Source organism: Phyllostomus discolor, chromosome 5 (assembly GCF_004126475.2).
Source record: "Phyllostomus discolor isolate MPI-MPIP mPhyDis1 chromosome 5, mPhyDis1.pri.v3, whole genome shotgun sequence".
NCBI lineage: Eukaryota > Metazoa > Chordata > Mammalia > Chiroptera > Phyllostomidae > Phyllostomus > Phyllostomus discolor.
In genome coordinates, this window is record NC_040907.2 from 155,132,565 (window position 1) to 155,153,259 (window position 20,695).

The 20,695-nt window shown below is 38.0% G+C and overlaps 1 protein-coding gene and 1 pseudogene across 3 annotated transcripts in view; one reads left to right on the forward strand and one right to left on the reverse strand.

Moving 5' to 3' along the window:
• Positions 1 to 20,695, reverse strand: part of NT5C2 (5'-nucleotidase, cytosolic II) — a 147,609-nt gene that overhangs the window by 60,975 nt on the left and 65,939 nt on the right. For 2 of the 3 annotated variants that reach the window (XM_028511871.2, XM_028511870.2), the window contains exon 2: positions 20,325 to 20,444. In XM_028511871.2, the coding sequence (XP_028367672.1) occupies positions 20,325 to 20,425 (101 nt within the window). In that variant the 5' untranslated portion in view covers positions 20,426 to 20,444. Of the gene's footprint in view, positions 1 to 3,542; positions 3,624 to 20,324; positions 20,445 to 20,695 lie in introns of all 3 variants that reach the window. The other variant, XM_036027236.1, reaches the window with a different exon arrangement.
• On the forward strand, positions 6,345 to 7,113 carry LOC114496455 (annotated as a pseudogene).

Below are 20,695 nucleotides of genomic sequence, written 5' to 3' on the forward strand. Positions count from 1 at the left end.
ACTTCAGCTCACGTAAAAAGAAACTTACAGATCTCTGGCATATGGGGGATAAATCCAATACATTCTAAAGGTTAATTCCAAACCCCAGAGCAAATCTGAGGTTTGAAAGAAAAACATCTGCAACATTCCTGCCTCCAGACCAATACAATGCATTGGGATTATGCAACAGGGAAAAGAATAAACAAGTGTGCTAAAGTCTAAGAACACTGAGATGACAAATAAATCCTCCCAGTGGTGGTTCGAATTAAAAATAAAATGTGCATACCTTAAAGAAATACTATTTGAATTAAAACTTGAAATTCAAAAAAATCTATATCTCTTTATTTTTTTAAAAAGATTTTATTATTTATTTTTAGAAAGAGGAAGGGAGAAAGAGAGGGAGAGAAACATTGATGTGAGAGAGAAACACTGACTGGTTACCTCTCGTGCTCATCCCAACAGAGGACCAAACCCACAACCCAGGCATCTTCCAATTCTGACTGGGAATCAAACCAGCCACCTTACACCTTACAGGGCAACACCCCACCGACTGAGCCATTACAGCCAGGGCAAAATTTTTATCTCTTTAAACATTACCTAAATATCTTACCATAAAGGTTTCTATTAGTTATTAAAATGTTTAGTCACCACGTAACTAAAACTATTAAAAACTATAAACTCGCCCTGGCCAGGTGGTCCACTTGGTTAGAGCATCGTCCTGTACACCAAAGGATGCAAGTTCCGTTCCAGCTCAGGGCACAAACCTAGGTGGCGGCTTCAATCCCCCATCGGGGTTATGTGCAGGAGGCAACCCATTGATGTCTGTCTTTCTTTCCCCCCTTCCCCCTTCCTCTCTCTCTAAAATCAATAAACATATCCTCAGATGAGGGTTAAAAAAAGAAAACCTAAGAACACAAACTAAAGTTATTTTCAGTTTATTTAGGAAAGCAGTATGGTGTAATGGAAAGAAAATGAGCACTGAACAATTATAGTTAAATCCCAGCTCCCCCACTTTTTGGCTTTGGAAGCTTGAATAAAGTACTTAACATACTAAAGGGTTGTTGTCTGTCACGTGTAAGCACTCAAAGAACTATTGTAACTTCAGAGTGTGGGGGTACAGGGAAAGTAATTGGATTGTCAAGCATTACCTTATGAATATAGCTCTTGGAAAAATACTTTAGAAAAATCCAGTTCTCAAACTGTCCATGAATATGAAGGCCTTTCAATGACAGTCCTCAAACCAAATTCTATAAATACAATAATATGAAATAAACATGGAAAAATGATCTAATCCTTAAGATTGCCAATTTCCCATGGCTTCTCTTGATTTTCATCTTGGGCATCACTGCTAAATGTGGTGGAAATACGTACATGTAATTACTATTTTAAGACTTTACTACTTGCAGACTTCTAGCCAAGATGAAGGCATAGGTAGACACACTGTGCCTCTTCACACAGCCAGAATAAGGACAACAACAAATTTAAAAACAAAAAACAACCAGAACTGACAGAAAATCAAACTGTATGGAAGTCTGACAATCAAGGAGTTAAAGAAGAAACATTTGTCCAGAACGGTAGGAGGGGAAGAGCCAGCTGGGCAGAGAGGGCTTGCAGCAAGGCAGCGGCTGGCGAACCAGGTAGTTCCACATTCATGTGACGATAAACCAGGAGCAACAACTGGGGAATGAGACAGACTGCACAACCCAGGGCTCCAGTGCAGGGAAGTAAAGCCTCAAAACCTCTGACTGAAAACACCTGTGGGGGTTGAGCAGGTAGCAGGACAAACTCCCAGCCTCACAGGAGAGTTCACTGGAGAGACCCACAGGGTCCTAGAACATACACAAGCCCACCTACCAGGGAATCAGCACCAGAAGGGCCCAATTGGATTGTGGGTAGTGGGGGAAGTGACTGAAAGCTGGCTGGAGCTCAGCAAGCACCATTGTTCCCTCTCGGACCCCTCCCCCACAGACAGCATCACAACGCAGCCAAGTGGGTTGCCCCGCCCTGGGAGATACCTAAGACTCCGTCCCTTACTAAGTAACAGGTGCGCCCAGACACCCTTACCCCTGGAAAAAAAAGGCCCAAATGAAAGAACAGTTTAAAGCTCCAGCAAAAATACAACTAAATGATGAAGAGATAGCCAACCTATCGGATGCACAGTTCAAAACACTGGTTATCAAGATGCTCTAGAACTCACTGGGTACTTCAACAGCATAAAAAAGACCCAGGCAGCAGTGAAGGTTGCATTATGTGAAATAAAGAAAAATCTACAGGGAACCAATAGTGACAAGAAGGAAACCAGGACTCAGATCAACAGTTTAGAGCAGAAGGAAGAAACATTCAACCAGAACAGAATGAAGAAACAGGAATTCAAAAAAAATGAGGAGAGGCTTAGGAAACTCCAGGACATCTTTTTTTAAAGATTTTTTAAAATATTTATTTTTAGAGACAGGAAGGGAGACAGAAAGAAAGGGAGGGAAACATCAATGTGTGGTTGCCTCTCACCACCCCCCCACCTGGGGACCTGGCCCACAACCCAGGCATGTGCCCTGACTGGGAATCGAACTGGCAACCCTTTGGTTTGTAGGCCGGCCCTCAATCCACTGAGCCACACCAGCCATTCCAGGACATCTTTAAACGGTCCAACATCTGAATCATAGGGGTGCAGGAAGGAGAAGAGGAAGACCAAAAAACTGAAAACTTATTTGAAAAAATAATGGAGAACTTCCCCAATCTGGCAAAGGAAACAGACTTTCAGGAAGCTCAGAGAGTCCCAAACAAGTTGGACCCAAGGAGGAACACATCAAGGCACATCATAATTACATTAGCCAAGATTAAAGATAAGGAGAGAATCTTAAAAGCAGCAAGAGAAAAAGAGAGTTACCTACAGAGGGGTTCCCATTAGACTATCAACTGATTTCTCAAGAAAAACCTTACAGGCAAGAAGGGGCTGGAAAGAAGTATTCCAAGTCAGGAAAGGCAAGGACCTACATCCAAGATTCCTCTATCCAGCAAAGCTATCATTTAGAATGGAAGGGCAGATAAAGTGCTTCCCAGATAAGGTCAAGTCAAAGGAGTTCATCATCACCCAGGCCCGTATTATATGAAATGTTAAAGGGACTTATCTAAGAAAAAGAAGATCATAAATATGAACAGTAAAATAACAAACTCACAGCTATTAACAACCGAACCTAAAAAACAAAAACAAAAACAAAAAACTAAGCAAATTAGAACAGGAACAGAAACACAGAAATGGTGATCACATGGAGGGTTATCAGCAGGGGAGTGACGGGGGGAGAATGGGGGGAAGGTACAGAGAATAAGTAGCATAAATGGAAGGTAGAAAATAGACAGGGGGAGGTTAAGAATAGTATGGGAAATGTAGAAGCCAAATAACTTATGGACATGAACTCAAGGGGAGGAATGTGGGTGGGAGGGGATGTGCAGGGTGGAGGGGAATAAAGGGGGGAAAATGTGGCAATTGTAATAGCATAATCAATAAAATATATTTTTAAAAAAGACTTTACTACTTGCAAAACAGAAAGGAAAGCAAAAATTCTCACCTGAACAGAGGATGCGCACATATATTGATAAGAAGTTCCTGTGCTTCCTGGCTGGTGTAGCTCAGTGGATTGAGTGCCAGCCTGTGAACCAAAGGGTTGCCTATTCAATTCCCAGTCAGGGCACACGCAGGCTGGGTCCCCAGTGGAGGGTGCGTAAGAGGCAACCACACATTGATGTTTCTCTCCCTGTCTTTCTCTCTCCCTGTCTTTCTCTCTCCCTTCCCCTCTCTAAAAATAAATAAATAAAATCTTTAAAAAAATTTTTAAAAAGAACTTCCTGTGTAAAAGATAATGTATTGTCTAAAAATGAATAGCTCTTTCAAACTCTGTTCATATGTTCAAGAAATATTTACTAAATCTTGCCCTGGCAGGTGTGGCTCAGTGGACTGAGTGCCAACCTGTGAACCAAAGGGTTGCTGGTTAGATTGGGAATCTAACCAGCACATGCCTGGGTTGTGGGCCACGTCCCCAGTAGGGAGCATGCAAGAGGAAACCACATATTGATGTTTCTCTCCTTCTCTTTCTCCTTCCTTTCCCCTCTCTCCAAAAATAAATAAAATCTTTAAAAAATATATTTACTAAATCTTGCCTTGACTGGTGTGGCTCAGTGGGCTGGGTATCATCCTGCAAAATGAAAGGTCACTGGTTTGATTCCAGGTCAGAGCACATACCTGGGTTGCAGGCCAGGTACCCAGTTGGGGGCATGTGAGAGGCAATGAGTTGATGTTTCTCTCTCACATCATTATTTTTCTCCCTCTCTTTCTCCCTCCCTTCCCTTGTCTAAAAATAAATACTTATTTTTTTTAAATTTACTAAATCTCCACATGTACCTGGTACCAGTAACACAAAGACAAACATAGTAGTCCTAGATTTTAAGGAGTTTAAAGTCTAATCAAAGAGGCCCATTCACAAACAGTTTAAACACAGTATGTAATTATGGTATTAGAGGTACGCACAACAGAGAAGTACATCAGTATTTTCCTGGCCGAGCCTTACTGAAAGACAGGATGCCAAGTTGTTTTTTTCTTTTTAAACTGATACTGTGCTAGCACTTTATATATCTATCACCTCATTTCATCCTCAAATAACTCTTTGAGGTAGAAATTATTCCAATTTCATAGATGACAAAAGTTTACAGAAGTTAAATACTGTGATTCTAAAGAAATTAAGTGGAATAATCCAAAATGCTAACCCTAGGGCCCAGGCTCTTAACCACCATGGTAAAAGGATTCATAGGTGCTAACCAGGCTAAGAGGAAAAGAAGGGATGGAGAACATCTCAAGAGAAGAGGAACTATGAACAAAAAGCCAAGTGACAGCCCTGGCCAGTTGGCTGAAGCAACACCAAAAGGCTGTGGGTTCAGTTCCCAATCAGGGCACACACCTAGGCTGCAGATTCAAACCCCAGTTTGGGCACATACGGGAGGCAACTGATCGATGTTTCTCTCTCACACTGATGTTTCTCTCTGTCTGTCTCTCTCCCTTCTTCTCTTTCTAAAATCAAAATCTATCCTTGAATGAGGATTTAAAAAAAAAAAAAAAAGCAGCCCTGGCTGGTGTAGCTCAGTGGATTGAGCATGGGCTGCAAACCAAAGTGTCACAGGTTTGATTCCCAGTCAGAGCATATGCCTGGGTTGCAGGCCACAGCCCCCAGCAACCACACATTGATGTTTCTCTTTCTCCCTCCCTTCCCTCTCTAAAAATAAATAAATAAAATCTTTTTAAAAAGCGAAATGACACAGACATAACAATATGTGGGAATAAAACTAGAGGAGGTTCAGCACTGATGGAATACAGAGTTTGAGGAAGGAAGCTGCTTCCTCAGGATGAAAGCAGAAAGGAAAGAATCAATCTCAAAGGGCTCACATGCTGTGTCAAGAGCCTTAAAATTTATCCTATAGCATGCTGGATATAATGGCACTGAAGGTTTGAAGCAGGGTGATAACCTGATTTTGAAAATGGATTTGAGCCCTGGCTGGTGTGGCTCAGAGGACTGAGCACAGGCTTGCGAACCAGAGGATCATGGGTTTGATTCCCAGTCCAGACACATGCCTGGGCTGCAGGCCAGGTCAAGCCCCTAATAGGGGGTATGTGAAAGGCAACCACACATTGATGTTTCTCTCCCTCTCATTCTCCTTCCCTTACCCTCTCTCTAAAAATAAATAAATAAAATATTTTTTAAAAATGGATTTGAAAAGGACATGGCTACAGGCAGGGAGACCTAATGGGGGTTACTATGGTAACCCAGGAGCGTGATAACCAGAGCCTGGACTAGTAGGAATGAAAATGGAAAAAAAAAAAAGATTAAAATGTAGAAAGGAGGTTCACATTAAAGTGTATACATGCTTGTATGTTTAAATGTACAGAAAAGAGACTAAGAAGGATGATATCCAAACTACTGATGGTGTTTACCCTATGAGAAAGAGGAGTGGGGGTCAAAACGAAAATGAAGAACTCTCACATTTAACTTTGTTTCCGTATTCCTGAATGTTATACAATACAAATTTATTCATGGATTACCTAATAATGTTAAACATTTTTTAAAAAATTAAAATTTGGGGTTGATGACTATATTACTCTCCATTTCTTAGGGTTCTGGTAGTCATATTCAGAAATGGTTTAACTTCCTAATGAATGTAGTAGCAATAAAGTTCTCTTTTTAAAAGTTTTGAAAAGGAGGTGGCTGAAAATAGAGCCAGAAATGTATTTCATGTCTTTTGATTCTTAAACCAAAGCTCATTAATTAGTATTTAGATCTGCCTACCACACACGCCTGAGCCAACAGACCAGAAGCGCCACCGAGATGCCGGTTTACCACTCTTCTCTCATGGACTCGGACACCAAACTCACTGGAAACCTAGCACTGTTGCCTATCAGAAGTCAGTTCAAAGGAGCCACCCCAGAGAGATCCAAAATACAGATGTTGTAGACGAAGCCATCTGTTACTCCAAGGCCAATGTCTTCTTCAGTATGAAGTTAAGAATGAAGCTGACAGGATCTTGGTATATATAACTACATTTCTGGGGGTCTAAAGAAGCTCCAAAGGTACAATTCCAAAAGCCTAAGTGAAGCTTTTGAAGTGCATACACTGGGTACTATTAATTTTACCATTCTTAGATAGCCTGATATTTCGCTTAACACAATTTATGCCAAACCTGCTAACAAACAGGAAGGTGAAGTAATGAGGGCCTATTTACAACAGTTAAGGCAAGAGACTGGACTGAGACTATGAGAAAGTTTTTCACCCTCACTCAGAACAATGAGTTCAGCCAGTGCTGGACTTGCTTCGTAGAGAGGTATTTCATGAACACGAGTCTTCCAGGACCTAGACAGTAAAGGGAGCTGGGCAGACACTGTTTCCACAGCTGAGGGCAGCATTTCACAGATGCACACAGTTGTTTGCCTTTATTTCATAAAATTTTATACAGAAGCGAGAGAATCAAGTCTTTACTTGAAAAACTATCAAGAATTTGGATGCAAAAGAGAAGAATGAGTTGTCAGAGGTATGATCTGAACTTGTCTGCAGTACTAAGCTAGTGCTTAATAAGTAATAATAAAGAAATTTCTAACATTTCAAAAAATTACACATCTGTGGCATTTGAGATCTTGCTTCCCAGCATGCTGTCAACTTGGCTCCAATAAACCCTCATAAAAATTCAAAAAATATTAAATGTTTAGTGTATGACTGGAAACTATAAAAAGTGACAACATATTTGAAAAAAACTTTCAAATGGAATTCTGAAACTAAAAAATTATGAAATACCAAATTTAAAAATGTGATGAATAGATTCAGGTCAGAACCAACTAAAAAGGGAATTAGTAAACTGCTAATGGGTTAGGAAAAACCTTCCAGAATGTAAACAGAGAGAAAGAAGATTGAAAATACAAAATAAGAGAAGAGATGACAGAGTACTAAGCCAAACATATGCTTATTAGAGTTCACAAGGAAAGAAGAGAATAGACCAGGAAAAATATATGAAAAAAAAATGACTGAGAATTTACAAAACCAATTAAAAATGAGCACAGAATCAAGAACCTCCAATGAGTACAAAGCAAGATAAATAAAGAGAATCCAAAGTTTATCATCTACCAACCTTGGGAGGAATATGAGTGAGAGTGACATATCTCATATACCTTTTGCATGGTTTTGACTTTTTAAAGTAAATTACTAATATGCATATAATAATAATGGTGTTAAAAGAGCATTATTATAATATATAATACTGTTATCAAAATAATGCTATGAAAGCAAATTACTAATACATATATAATAATAATGCTATGTAACATTATTATGCATAGTGTCATATGTTAAATAACAACAAATACAATTAAGTCAGTAAGAATGGGAAAAAAAACACTTAACTGAAAGCAAACGAATGTAATTACACTGTATATGAATACCCTAACCACACTGTATAGAAAAATAAAAAGAATTAACTAAACCAAGCACCTAAAAACAACAGTATTTGACTATATACCTTTAATCATTGGCAGGGTAGGGTAAAGAGTCTAAGTATTACAAACAAATCATGAACATTTTTTAGGTTTGTCACAGTATGGGTGAATCAAGAACCTTCACGGGATAAACTGGAATTGGAAGTAAGGTTAAAAACATAGCTGAACCTTGAAAACATTATGCTAAGTGAAAGAAGCCAGATAGAAAAGCACACACTATATGATTCCATTTATATGAAATGTCCAGAACAGGCAATTCCATAAAGGCAGAAAATAAATCAGTGGTTGCCAGGGGCTAGGGAGAGAAGAGAATGGAGAGTGACTACTAATGGGTTCTGGGTTTCTTTTGGGGGTGATGAAAATGTTCTGGAATTAGATATACAACTCTGTGAATACACAAAACACCACTAAATGGCTTATTGCAATACCATGTTGTTGTTTTTTTAAAAAGCCCTTGCTAGGTGGCTCAGTTGGTTGGAGCATCCACCTATACACCAAAAAAGTTGTGGGTTCGATGCCTGGTCCAGGCGCATACAGAAGGCAACCAACCAATGTTTCTCTCTCCCCACCCTCTCTAAAATCAATACACATATCCTCAGGTGAGGATTTAAAAATTATATAAAATTAGCCCTGGCTGGCATAGCTCAGTGGATTGAGCACGGGCTGGGAACCAAAGTGTCCCAGGTTTGATTCCCAGCCAGGGTACATTCCTGAGTTGCAGGCCATAACCCCCAGCAACCGCACATTGATGTTTCTCTCTCTCTCTCTGACTCTCTCTCTCTCTCTTCTTCCCTCCCTCCCTTCCCTCTCTAAAAATAAATAAATAAAATCTTTAAAATATATATATATAAACATTAAAAATAAAAGAACATATATAAAGACAAATAAATTTTTAAAAAAGACAACCCAATTGGCAAATCACAGAAGAAAATATCTAAATTTAAGACATCCAGTCAAGATGGAAGCATAGATAAACATGGCTTGACTGCTCACACAACCACATCAAAATTACAACTAATTGAGCTGAATGGAAGACCTACAGCTATGGAATTAAAGAAGAAACCACACTGAGACTGGTAGCAGGAGCAGACACTGAATGGGCTGGTTGTACACCCATGTGTGGCAGAAAAAAATTGGGAGGGGCAGCTCAGGGGTGAGAGGTTCCAACCCCACACCAGGCCCCCCATCCCAGGGTTCCAGTGCAAGGAGGATAAGTCTCCATAACTTCTGGCTTTAACAACCAGTGGAGACAGAAGGCTGTGGAAGACCGAAACTTCTGGAATCCCAGGCAGTTCCTTTTATAGAGCCCAGCAAATGGACCTACTTGGACTCACTTCCTCTGAGCTCCAGTGCCAAGGCAGCAGATTGGAAGGTATCAGAGACATACAAGGAGGAACCAAATTGTCCAGCATCAGGGCAAGAGCAGGGGACAGCTTTCTTCCAGATGAAAGTGCTGGCAGGGGTCATTGTTCCTTTTCTGAGCCCTACCCCCACAGGGCCAGCAGGCAGGTGCCACATCTGAGACCCCATCAACCTGGCTCACATGGTTTTCCCCACCCTTGTGATTCCCTGAGGCCCTGCCCCACCCAACTTTCAGGCCCACCCATGCTTCAGATTTTCCTAAATGCTCTCAAACAAGCAGCATCTGGTTTCAGTGAGCCCTGCATCTCTTACTAAGTTGCCCAAGGCCTGGCACTAGTAGTAGAAGGCCTTTGTTCACAGCCTGGTCTCTCCCGGGCATCTCCAAGCCCAGCACAAGTAGTAGTCATCTGCAGATTGCTTTGTAGCTAGTGCCGTGTGACCCTAGACAGAGCACAGGCAGTGGCTGACCTTGGACATGCCAATAGCAATCAAGGCTCCACTGCAGAAAGAGGGTGTGCAGAGCCCACACAGTGGTGCATCTTGAGCACCCAGTCTGGGTAATAGGGGATGCTATGCCCTGCACCCTATAGGACACCTATTGCATTGAGCCATTCTATCAAGACTCAGTAGCCCTACCTAATACATAAAAACAAACACAGGGAGGCTGCAGAAATGAGGAGGCAAAGAAACATGGCACAAATGAAAGAACAGTCCAAAACTCCAGAAAAAGATCTAAACAAAATGAAGAAGAGCAATCTATTCAAAGCAGAATTCGAAACACTGGTTATAAGGATACTCAAGGAACTTAATGAGGACCTCAGACAGCATAAAACAGATCTAGTCAGAAATGAAGGACACACTAATTGAGATAAAGAACAATTTACAGGGAAACAACAGCAGAATGGATGAAGCAGAGAATCAAAGGAATGATTTGGAACATAAAGAAACAAAACACAACCGCATGGAACAACAAAAAGAAAAAAGAATCCAAAAAAAATATGAAGTTAGTAACAGCAGCCTCTGGGACAACTTCAAGCATTCCAACATTCACATCATAGGGATGCCAGAAGGAGGAGAGAAAGAGCAAGAAGTTGGAAATCTATTTGAAAAAATAAGGAAAGAAAACTTCCCTAATTTGGTGAAGGAAATAGACATGCAAGTCTAGGAAGCACAGAGAATCCCAAACAAGATGGATGCAAAGAGGCACACTCCAAGAGAGAGCATAATTATAATACCAAAAGTTAAAGATAAAGAGAGAATCTTAAAAGCATCAAGAGAAAAGAAGTTAGTTACTTATAGGGGAGTACCCATAACACTGTCAGCTGATTTCTCAAGCAAAAAAATATTCAAAGAGATAAAAAGCAAAGACCTACGACCAAGATTACTCTACCTAGCAAAGCTATCATTTAGAATCGGAGGACAGATAAAGAGATTCTCAGACAAGAAAAAGCTAAAAGAATTCATCATCACCAAACCAGTAATATATGCAATGTTAAAGAGTCTTCTTTAAGGAGATAAAAAATATGAACAATAAAATGGCAGTACATATACATCTATCATCAATGAGTCTAAAAAACAAAATAAACAAACAAGTAGGACAGAAACAGAATCATGGATACAAAAAACATTTTGGTGGTTGCCAAATTGTGGGGGGTGTCAAGGGGATGTCCTTTAATGGTGAAGGGATTAAGAACTACAAATTCTTAGTTACAAAACAGTCATGGGAATGTAAAGTACAGCATAGGGAATAGAGTAGCCAAAGAACATACATGCAGAACCCATGGACGTGGACATCAGTGTGGGGATGGCCTGAGGGAGTGCAGGGGGAGCGACTGGGTAGAGTGGGACAAAGGGAGAAAATTTAGGGACAACTAACTGTAATAGCATAAACAATAAAATATAATTTAAAAAATAAATGGCTAGTTAATACATAAAGGTGTTCGACCTAATTATTCATCAGAAAAATACAAATTAAAACCAGAATCAAAAGCTGTTATATTCACCAGAATAACTTTTAAACATATAATTCAAAAGACTTCAATACTTTAACATTAAAGTATTGGTGGTGCTGCTGTCATACACTGCAGGTAGAATGGTAAATCAGAGCAACTACCTGGAAAATCATTTTGTAGTATCTACAACACTAAAGCTAAACATACAGTTGTCCCTCAGTATAGCACAGTTCACTTATTGCGGGTTTAACCCGTGATACAGTGAAGCCGCAATACAGTGAGGGACGAGTGATACTTCACTGGTGAGTACCCGTATAGAATTTTATATGTTGTTAAAATTACGTAGGTTTAAGAGTGCAGAAAGTGTTTAGCGTATGAAGTGTTTATAAGAGTGTGGGAAAGGTTAATAAGGAGTGGGAAAGGTTTATAGGAGTGTGGGAAGGGTTTACAAACCCTTAAAATATATATAAATAATAAAATAAATATAACACCACTACTTCACGGATTTTCACCTACTGCAGGGGTCTCTAGAATGTAACCCCCGCGATAGGTGAGGGATCACTGTATGCTTCCTCTATGGCCCAGCAATTCTACTTTTAGGTAGAAACCAAGAAAAATGAGTACATATATCCACCAAAAGACATGTTCAACAATGTTTATGGCACCATTATTCTTATTTTAAAGTAAAACTAAATTTGGGGGGTATACATGATTATGGATTTTAACACATTTCCTGATTCATTTAATTGCTACCACAATCAGATATCAAAACAGTTTCATCACCCCAAAAAACTCTATCCTACTCTCCTTTTGTAGTCACATTTCCCCTCCTCTGAGAACTCCTAGGACCCACTGATTTGTTCTCCATTACCATAATTTTGTCTTTGTGAATGTCATATAAATAGAATCATACAATATGTAACCTTTTGACACTGGGTTCTCTAACTCAGCATTATGTCTTTGGAAGTCATCCAAGTTGCTGTGTGTATCAACAGTTCCTTTTGCCTGGGTTATATTTCATTGTATAGAGGTACTGTATCTTGTTTATGTATTCACTACAGAAGGATATTTGGGTTGTTTCTAATTTGAGGCAATTTTAAATAGAAATACTATAAACATTATTCATGTGCCATTTTTTGCACAACCATAAATTTTCACTTCTCTAGGGTAAATATCCAGGAGTAAGATTTCTGAGTCATATGGTAAATGTCTGTAACATTTTAAGAAACTACCAAACTGTTCTGTAGAGTGGCTATACTATTTTGCCTTTTACCAGAAATGTACAAGAGTTCCAGTTGCTCCACATCCTTGTTAACACTTGGTATTGTCAGTATTTTTCTTATTATTGCCATGGTAATAGGAATAGTCACTGTGGTTTTAATTTGCATTTCCTAATGGCTACTGATGCTGAACATGTGCTTTTATGCTATACATATATTGTCTGTAGAGATAAGTCAGTCTTTTGCCTGTTTCTTTATTGCACTGTTTTCATATTGTTAAGTTTTAAGTCCTTTATAAATCCCAGATACGAGTCCCTTATCAGATGTGAGATTACAAATATTTTCTTGGTCTGTAATAGCTTTATACTTAATAGCTAAAAACTATGAAAAGTCCAAAGGTTCATCAACAGAGGAGCAATAAATAAACTGTGGTGTACTGATACAATGGAATCCACACAGTACTTAAAAAGAACAAATCACTGATACACACCAAAACATGGATGAGTAGATCTGTCTCCCAGGTATTACAATGAATAAAAGAAGCCATACACAAGAGTCCCTGACAGTGAGATATGCTCTCCAAATATGAAAAGCATTTCCTTAGCCTGTTGACTTGGGATTTCAAAGATCTGTTATCTTTTATTCTCTCTCTCGTCCTTGCCACCCCCACCACCACCACCACTCCTCCTCTTCACTTCTAGGTACACTGTTTTTGGAAGCATAGAGGGGATGGTGACAAAGAAACAAACTGACAACGTGTCTGCATCCAGTATCTTCTTTTGAAAGTTTAGAGAATGTGTATTCTATAAATCCGTATCACTGCAATCCCTAATCCCTGGCAACCACAACTCTGCTCTCAATCTTCTTACTTTTGTCATTTCAAGTATGTTATAATATGAAATCACACAATATATAACCTTTTGAGACTGGCTTTATTAACCCAGCATAATTTTCTTAAGATATATCTAAGCTATGTATATCAATAGTTCATTCCTTTTTATTGCTAAATAGTATTCCATAGATGAAAGGTTTTGGATGAAATAAACAGCCTAAAAAATCTTACTAATCCTTGAATCCTCATCTGTCACTGCCTAGAATAGTGATTTTCAACAGTGTGCTGCAAGAATTTTTAAAACATGCAATGCCTGATCACTTTTCCCTTAGATTGTCAAAAAAAAATGACAACCACCAACACAATAGCCATCTGGTATGACTAAATAAAAATTATACCTATTTTTTGTCAGATCAGCAAAAAAATACACTTTATGGTGTGCTACAGAACTTTAGTAATTAGTTTATATGTGCCATTAGATGAAAAAGGTTGAAAATCGCTGCCCTAGAAATACAAAACACTAATCAAAGCATCAGAATGTTATACTAACCAAAAATTTTTAACAGAGTTCTAATATTCAACCTCGTTCTCATTCTGACTAGAGACATGCCATCTGTACATCATTCAAGAAACATGGCTCCTACCCTGAGTAGCGTGACTCAGTGGGTTGGGCATCGTCCTGCAAACTAAAATGCTGCTGGTCTGATGCCCAATCAGAGAACATGCCTGGTTTGCAGGCCAAGTCCCCAGCTGGGGGTGTCTGTGCAAGATGCAACTGATGGATGTTTCTCTCCCTCCCTTTTCCTCCCTGTAAAAATAAATAAAATCTAAGAAAAAGAGGAAGAGAAGAAAGAAGAAGAGAGAAGAGAAGAAAAAAGAAAAAAGAAAAGGAAAAGGAAAATAAAAAGGAAAGAAAAGGAAAGGAAAAAGAACAGAAAAGAGAAAAGAAAAAGAAAAAGAGAAAGAAAAAGAAGACTCCTTGGCATTCCTGAGAACCTATATTTCCTGTGTGATTCTGAATTTATAAAATGTCTATTAAAATTTTAACAACTTGCCCATTTGAATATCTGTATCCACACTAAAATGACAAATTAATTAAACTTGATGAATAATAGGACTAAAAAGCTCAATGACATTCATGTGATATCTGTAAGCCGTTAAGAGAAAAATACAATTTATCAAACTGGCAGTCCCTGTCTGCATAAAACCTAATGTCTGCTTTTAATTTGAGGTTAAAAAAATCATCAATATTTCTAATTTTCCTAGTGCATTAAGCTGCAGGTTCTACAAAATAATTTTTATTCAAATTCCTTTCTATTCCTTCAGCATTACAATAAATTTCTTTTTGCTGGAGAAGAAACTATTGTTCAACAGGTTTAAATAGAGATGGTATGGCTTTGGAGACCTAAATTTCAATTAAAAATGATTTCAGATAAGTATACAAAGAACTTTAAATATAAAGTGGCTGTAATTTCTTTTAAAATACAGCAAAAGACTAGTAAATAAAAAATTCACAAGCCTAATTACTATCAGTTTTCAGTTCAACATGACTTAAAAACCCCCACTTCTGAATTCATAAGCTGTTTTCACAAAGAAAGAGCCAACTCACTTGTAGAAATTCTTCTATACTGTAATCATCGAAACTTTAAAAGGCAAAACCAAATACCTGACTTCAGCATCGTGGGCACAGTCAACGTGGAAAGCAGATGAGAAATGAAACTGTTCCATTCTTGGATTTGGTAGATACAGACTCTGATCTGTACTGATCACTATCAGAATCCAGGTGTTAAACAAGGAACAGTTTAAGAAGTCTAACCTCCTCCTCCACTCAAGCCACTGTAACACCTGAGCAGCTCAGCCTATCTCTTGACCACATTGCAAAACATATTGCAATGAAGGGCTTGGCCTGATGATTAACCAGCCAAGAAGACTCAACAACCATAACAAGGAAATGGAAGAACAGTGATACATTTTGAAGGCTGGTTTCTTACTAATGATACAAGATCAACATTTCTATATTGAAATTTAGGAGACAAACATTAAGCAAGAAAAGAGCTAGAAGTTAGATGTTTATTTGCTTAACTAAAAATATTTACCTTCTTCTGAAAGTGAATTCTCAGGCATCACATACAACGTACAGTTTATCATAAATGTTCACAATAGTCTACCTAAATGAGCCAATGATAAATTACCATCCACAATAAATGTCTTTAATAAAAAGCCCTGGAAACAGAATACTCTACAAATTGACTTAACTAGGAAGCTAAAATAAATGTCTTCTAAATGGTTTCAATTTAAAAGTTTTAATTAATGAAAGCAAATAGCTACAAGAGTTCAAAAACTCATTTTTTATATTAAAAGGAAATTTTGCAATATGCTACAATGAATGAAACTTGAGAACTGTATGATCAGTGAAATAAGTCAGTCACAAAAAGACAAATATTGTATGATTCCACTTATATGAAGTACTCTGAATGGTCAAAATCATAAAGACAAAGTATAATAGGGGTTGTCTGTCAGGGGCTGGAGGGCAAGGAGAATGGGGAGTTATTATTTAATAGGTATAAAGTTCCAATTTTACAAGATGAAAAAAGTTACAGGGATGCACAATGTGAATGTACTTAATATCAATCACTCAAAAATGGTGAAGATGGTAAATTTTACGTTGTGTATACTTTACTACAATAAAAAAATGTTTTCAGTGATCTAAAAATTCAAACCTATGAAGGTGCTTTTTCTACTTATATTATTTCAGAATTTACTACTATATGAAGAACGTTGAGCAATGAGCCTGTCTAAAATCTTCCAGGAAATATCATTCCAAATGAGTCAGAAGTACACTCAGGATATGACATTAAATACAATTAGGACACTTGGTGTTTATACCACATGATCTCACTTCATTGCATAATTCTAGCCCTTGTTTCCACTGATGTCACATCGTAACCAAATGTATACTTTATAGAAAAAGACAGAGCAAATAATTAAATAGCAAGTATAAAACACCTCCATCCATATAAATCTCTTCCAAATGCACCTTATATGTTTCTTTCATATGGATACATGTAAACACTGTTTCACTTTAATTCCCATGCATATCTAGCAGCATGTCTCACACACTGCACAGAATCATTAGTACCACTGACTGATTTTGAGTCTTCACTTTGATGGGAACCTGAAACGTTTTTACCTTTTCAGGGTTTAAGAAATAACAGCAGCCTAAACATCTAGAAATGCTACATAGCCAGCAGATGTTTCTATTTGATAGAGTTAGATTAATTTGTTATGAAATACCCTGTTTCCTTTGAATAAACACACACTAGAGAACTGTCAGGAGGGCTGATACCATGACCTGAGCCAGTGACTAGTAGGAGTTAGTTCAGTAAACGCTTGCAGATCAGTTGATTAAAGACTCTAACACTGCCCGCTGCCACCCAGTAGGAAAAAGTGCCAGGCCGGATAACACAATTGGCCCATGGGCCTTGTGTTTGCCACCTTTGGGTTAGAGCACCATCCTGATGTGCCAAGGTTGCAGGTTCACTCCCCAGTCAGGGCACATATAAGAATCAACAAATGAATGCATAACTAAGTGGGACAAATCTCTTTGTCTTCCTGTCTCCTTTCCTCTCTCTAAAATCAATAAATAAAAATTTTAGCCCTGGCTGGCGTAGCTCAGTGGATTGAGCTCGGGCTGCAAACCAAAGCATTGCAGGTTTGATTCCCAGTCAGGGCATATGCCTGGGTTGCAGGCCACGGCCCCCAGCAACCGCACATTGATGTTTCTCTCTCTCTCTCTCTTTATCCCTCCCTTCCCTCTCCAAAAAAATAAATAAATAAAATCTTAAAAAATTTTTTTTTAAAGACTCTAACATGCAGTTGTGGATCATAAGCTCCCAAGTGAGCAATTATTAAGTTCAAAGCAAGAAACATTTATTGAGCCTAGAGTTTTTGTTTTTTTTTTTTAACTTTTTAAAAAGATTTTATTTATTTATTTTTAGAGAGGGAAGGGAGGAAGGGAGGGAGAGAGAGAAACATCAATGTGTGGTTGCTGGGGGCCATGGCCTATAACCCAGGCATGTGCCCTGACTGGGAATCGAACCTGCGATGCTTTGGTTCACAGCCCGCGCTCAATCCACTGAGCTACTCCAGCCAGGGCGAGCCTAGAGTTTTTAAAGTTGGAAGAAACCTTAGAGATCTTCCTATTTAATGCCATCTGTTTACAGATGAAGAACCACCCAGAGAGGCAAAATGGCCTCCCCAGAATCACAAGTCACAAAACCTGAACCCAGCTCTTCTGACTGCCTCCAACTGTCCACTTCTTTTACACGGCCTAGAACTAATTTCAGAGATAGAGTTATAACCTTGTATTCTGTCACCTTCACAAATGTTCCTACATCCAATGTGTCATAAATACACTCTGTATTTGACTTTACATTTACATTTTTAAAGCAGATAAAATCAGTTGTGTGTATTTCCTAAATCTTGATTATTAAAATTATGTACAAAAATTCAATATAAATTAAATCTTTTGGTTCCTTGAAGCATACCACCAGTATAAATATGGCTTATTTTTCTTTCTTTGGTAGACTTGCACCAATAAGTGATCAAAACAGAAAACTGGGAGCCATAAAACAAAGTAAATGAGTACACTGCCAACAGTGGGTTGGACTGGAGCTTCTGTCTTGTCAAGACAGAGATTTATTGTCAGCCCACATGTTTACCTCAGGTCACATTCTTGAGCTCCAGGAGTATGAGAAATATAAATATTCGCTGGAAGAAGCTGATGAAAAAGGATGACTTCCACTGCATGAAGCTGTTGTTCAACCCATTCAGCAAATACTTGAAATTGTTTTGAGTGGTGAGAAAACATAAAACCCCTTTAACCACACCAAATTGAGAATGTAGAAGTTATGAGCATTCCCAATGAACATAAAAATCAAAAAGAAAAAATCAGAAAAGATTATTTGAAATTTGGGGGGTGGGGAACAGTACACATGTTTTAAATTCAAGAGTGCAAAAATTAGCACATTCCGGGATGTTGAGAGTTCACCATCTGCATCCTCCCAAGAATGTGACACAGGCTGACAGGAGGGTTATCCAGAAAAGTGATCAAAGTTTCTGTATACCACAAATTAATTGATTTGAATATAAAGCTTTTTACTTCTGAAAGCTGGTTTTTATTTTTCATCTTGAACTATCTCTTGACATAAGTTTTCAAAGATTATTATGAAGTATTAGTATTTATAATACTTGTCCTTATATTATTTTTAATAACACAAACTTTAATGTTTTGGTAAATAAGATTTTTCAAAAGCTACATAGTGAGTGATCTACCATCAAGCAAATGTCACCAGTCTACTTTAAAAGGCAACTATTAATATAATAATTAACTTTCAAAATCATTCAATATCAAATAACTATTCTCTTCAAAATATTAATTCTTCTGAAATACTAAAATGTTACCTAATTCTGACCTAGCTTTGTATACACAGAAGAATGGAATCAGAATTATTTTTTCGTCAGAATTATTTTAAGTTACCTGTATAAACTAATACTTTAGACATCTTTCCAACAAGATTTTAAAAGTGGTATTTCCTCTTTCCTCCCAGAGGTGTCCAACCTGTAAACATTATGAGATTTTTTGTGTGACTACGTGTTGCAAGGTATTTAATGTGTGGCCCAAGACAGCTCTTCTTCTTCTACTGTGGCCCAGAGACACCAAAAGGCTGGACACCCCTGCATCTAGCCCCAAAACAGGTAAGTAATTACGAACTGCTGCTGACTGCCTAGAGTTCTCATACAGCATTTTTGCATTACCAGTACACCAAGCATTTTCTTATTCCTGATTTCCTTAAAATAGGAAGTAGACACAGTTCTAGTAGGGCCCAGATCTTTCTACTCTGTAAGTTCACGGAAAGTATAAACTTACAACTTCTATCTAAAAACAAGTAATTCCTAAATGCAGTACCTACTTCCAAGTATCTAAGCTACTTAAGATTTAGGGAGAGGTAGCTATTTAATTGAATCTACTAAAAGTGACAAGTAAATCAAAAATATTTTTTAAACATTTAAAGGAAAAATAATTTGAGGAAATTTTTAAAGTGTTAATATAAGAAAACATTGCTAATACTCAGAGTTACCCACATTCAATTTGACACACAGTAGCTAGCAGACACAATTTTAAAAATCAACTTAAAAATTATAATCAGTTTATGGTATGGTATATATCAATTAAGAATTTCATTCTTATTAAGGTACAATTTTCTAGCAGCTGAAGACTTTCTGCCATTAAGCACTTTTATTAAGCAGCAGTGAGAAATTTACAAAGAAAGGCAGCAGCAGCAGTATGGTGTGCTCGTGGTTAAAAGTCTACCAGGGGTGTCTAACCTTTAGGCATCTCTGGGCCACACTTGAAGAAGAACAGTTGTCTTGGGCCACACATTAAATACACAAACGCTAACAAAAACTGATGAACAAAAAAGGGTTTTAAGTAGATTTATGGTTTTGTGTTGGGCCACATTCATAGCCATTCTGGGCCGCATTCGGCCCATGGGTTGGACACTCCTGGTAGACTCTGGACTACGTTTGAACCATTAACTCACTATATAAACTAAATTATTTTCTCTGTAAAATAATTTCTCTGTACATTAATTTCATCATCTATAAAATGACAATAATAAGCCCTGGCTGGTGTAGCTCAGTGGAATGACTGCCAGAAGGGTCGTTGGTTTGATTCCCAGTCACGGCACATGCCTGGGTTACAGGCCAGGTCCCCAGTAAGGGGCGCATGACAGGCAACCACACATTGATGTTTCTTTCCCTCTCTTTCTCCCTCCCTTCCCCTTTCTCTAAGAATAAATAAAATCTTTTTTAAAAAAAGTCTAACCAATATTTCTCTTAAAAATATGACAATAATATGTGCTCACTTTATATAGTTGTTTTGAACACAAAATACTTACCGATGATAGGCTTCTCGCCGATACTTTTTCAAGGCCTGCTTATCCATGTTAGCAGGCAGATCTGCTGCATTCTGTAACCGGTCACTCCAGGAGGTTGTCATTTTAATGGTATGCCGAATTCTAGAGAAGAAAATCAGTATTATAATTTAGTAAGCTTAATACTGGCACCTATAGGCTAATAACTGATTTTTTTTTAATTAGAAAAACTCTAACTTGCAAATGCCTGATATAATTATCTATTTAAGGATACTGAATATGGCAAATATACTAAAAATACATACTGATACATCTAAACTATGTAAATTTAGAAAATTGTTTTATATAGTGATTTCTACACAGAAAGATCATATGTATCATTGCAAAATAATAAA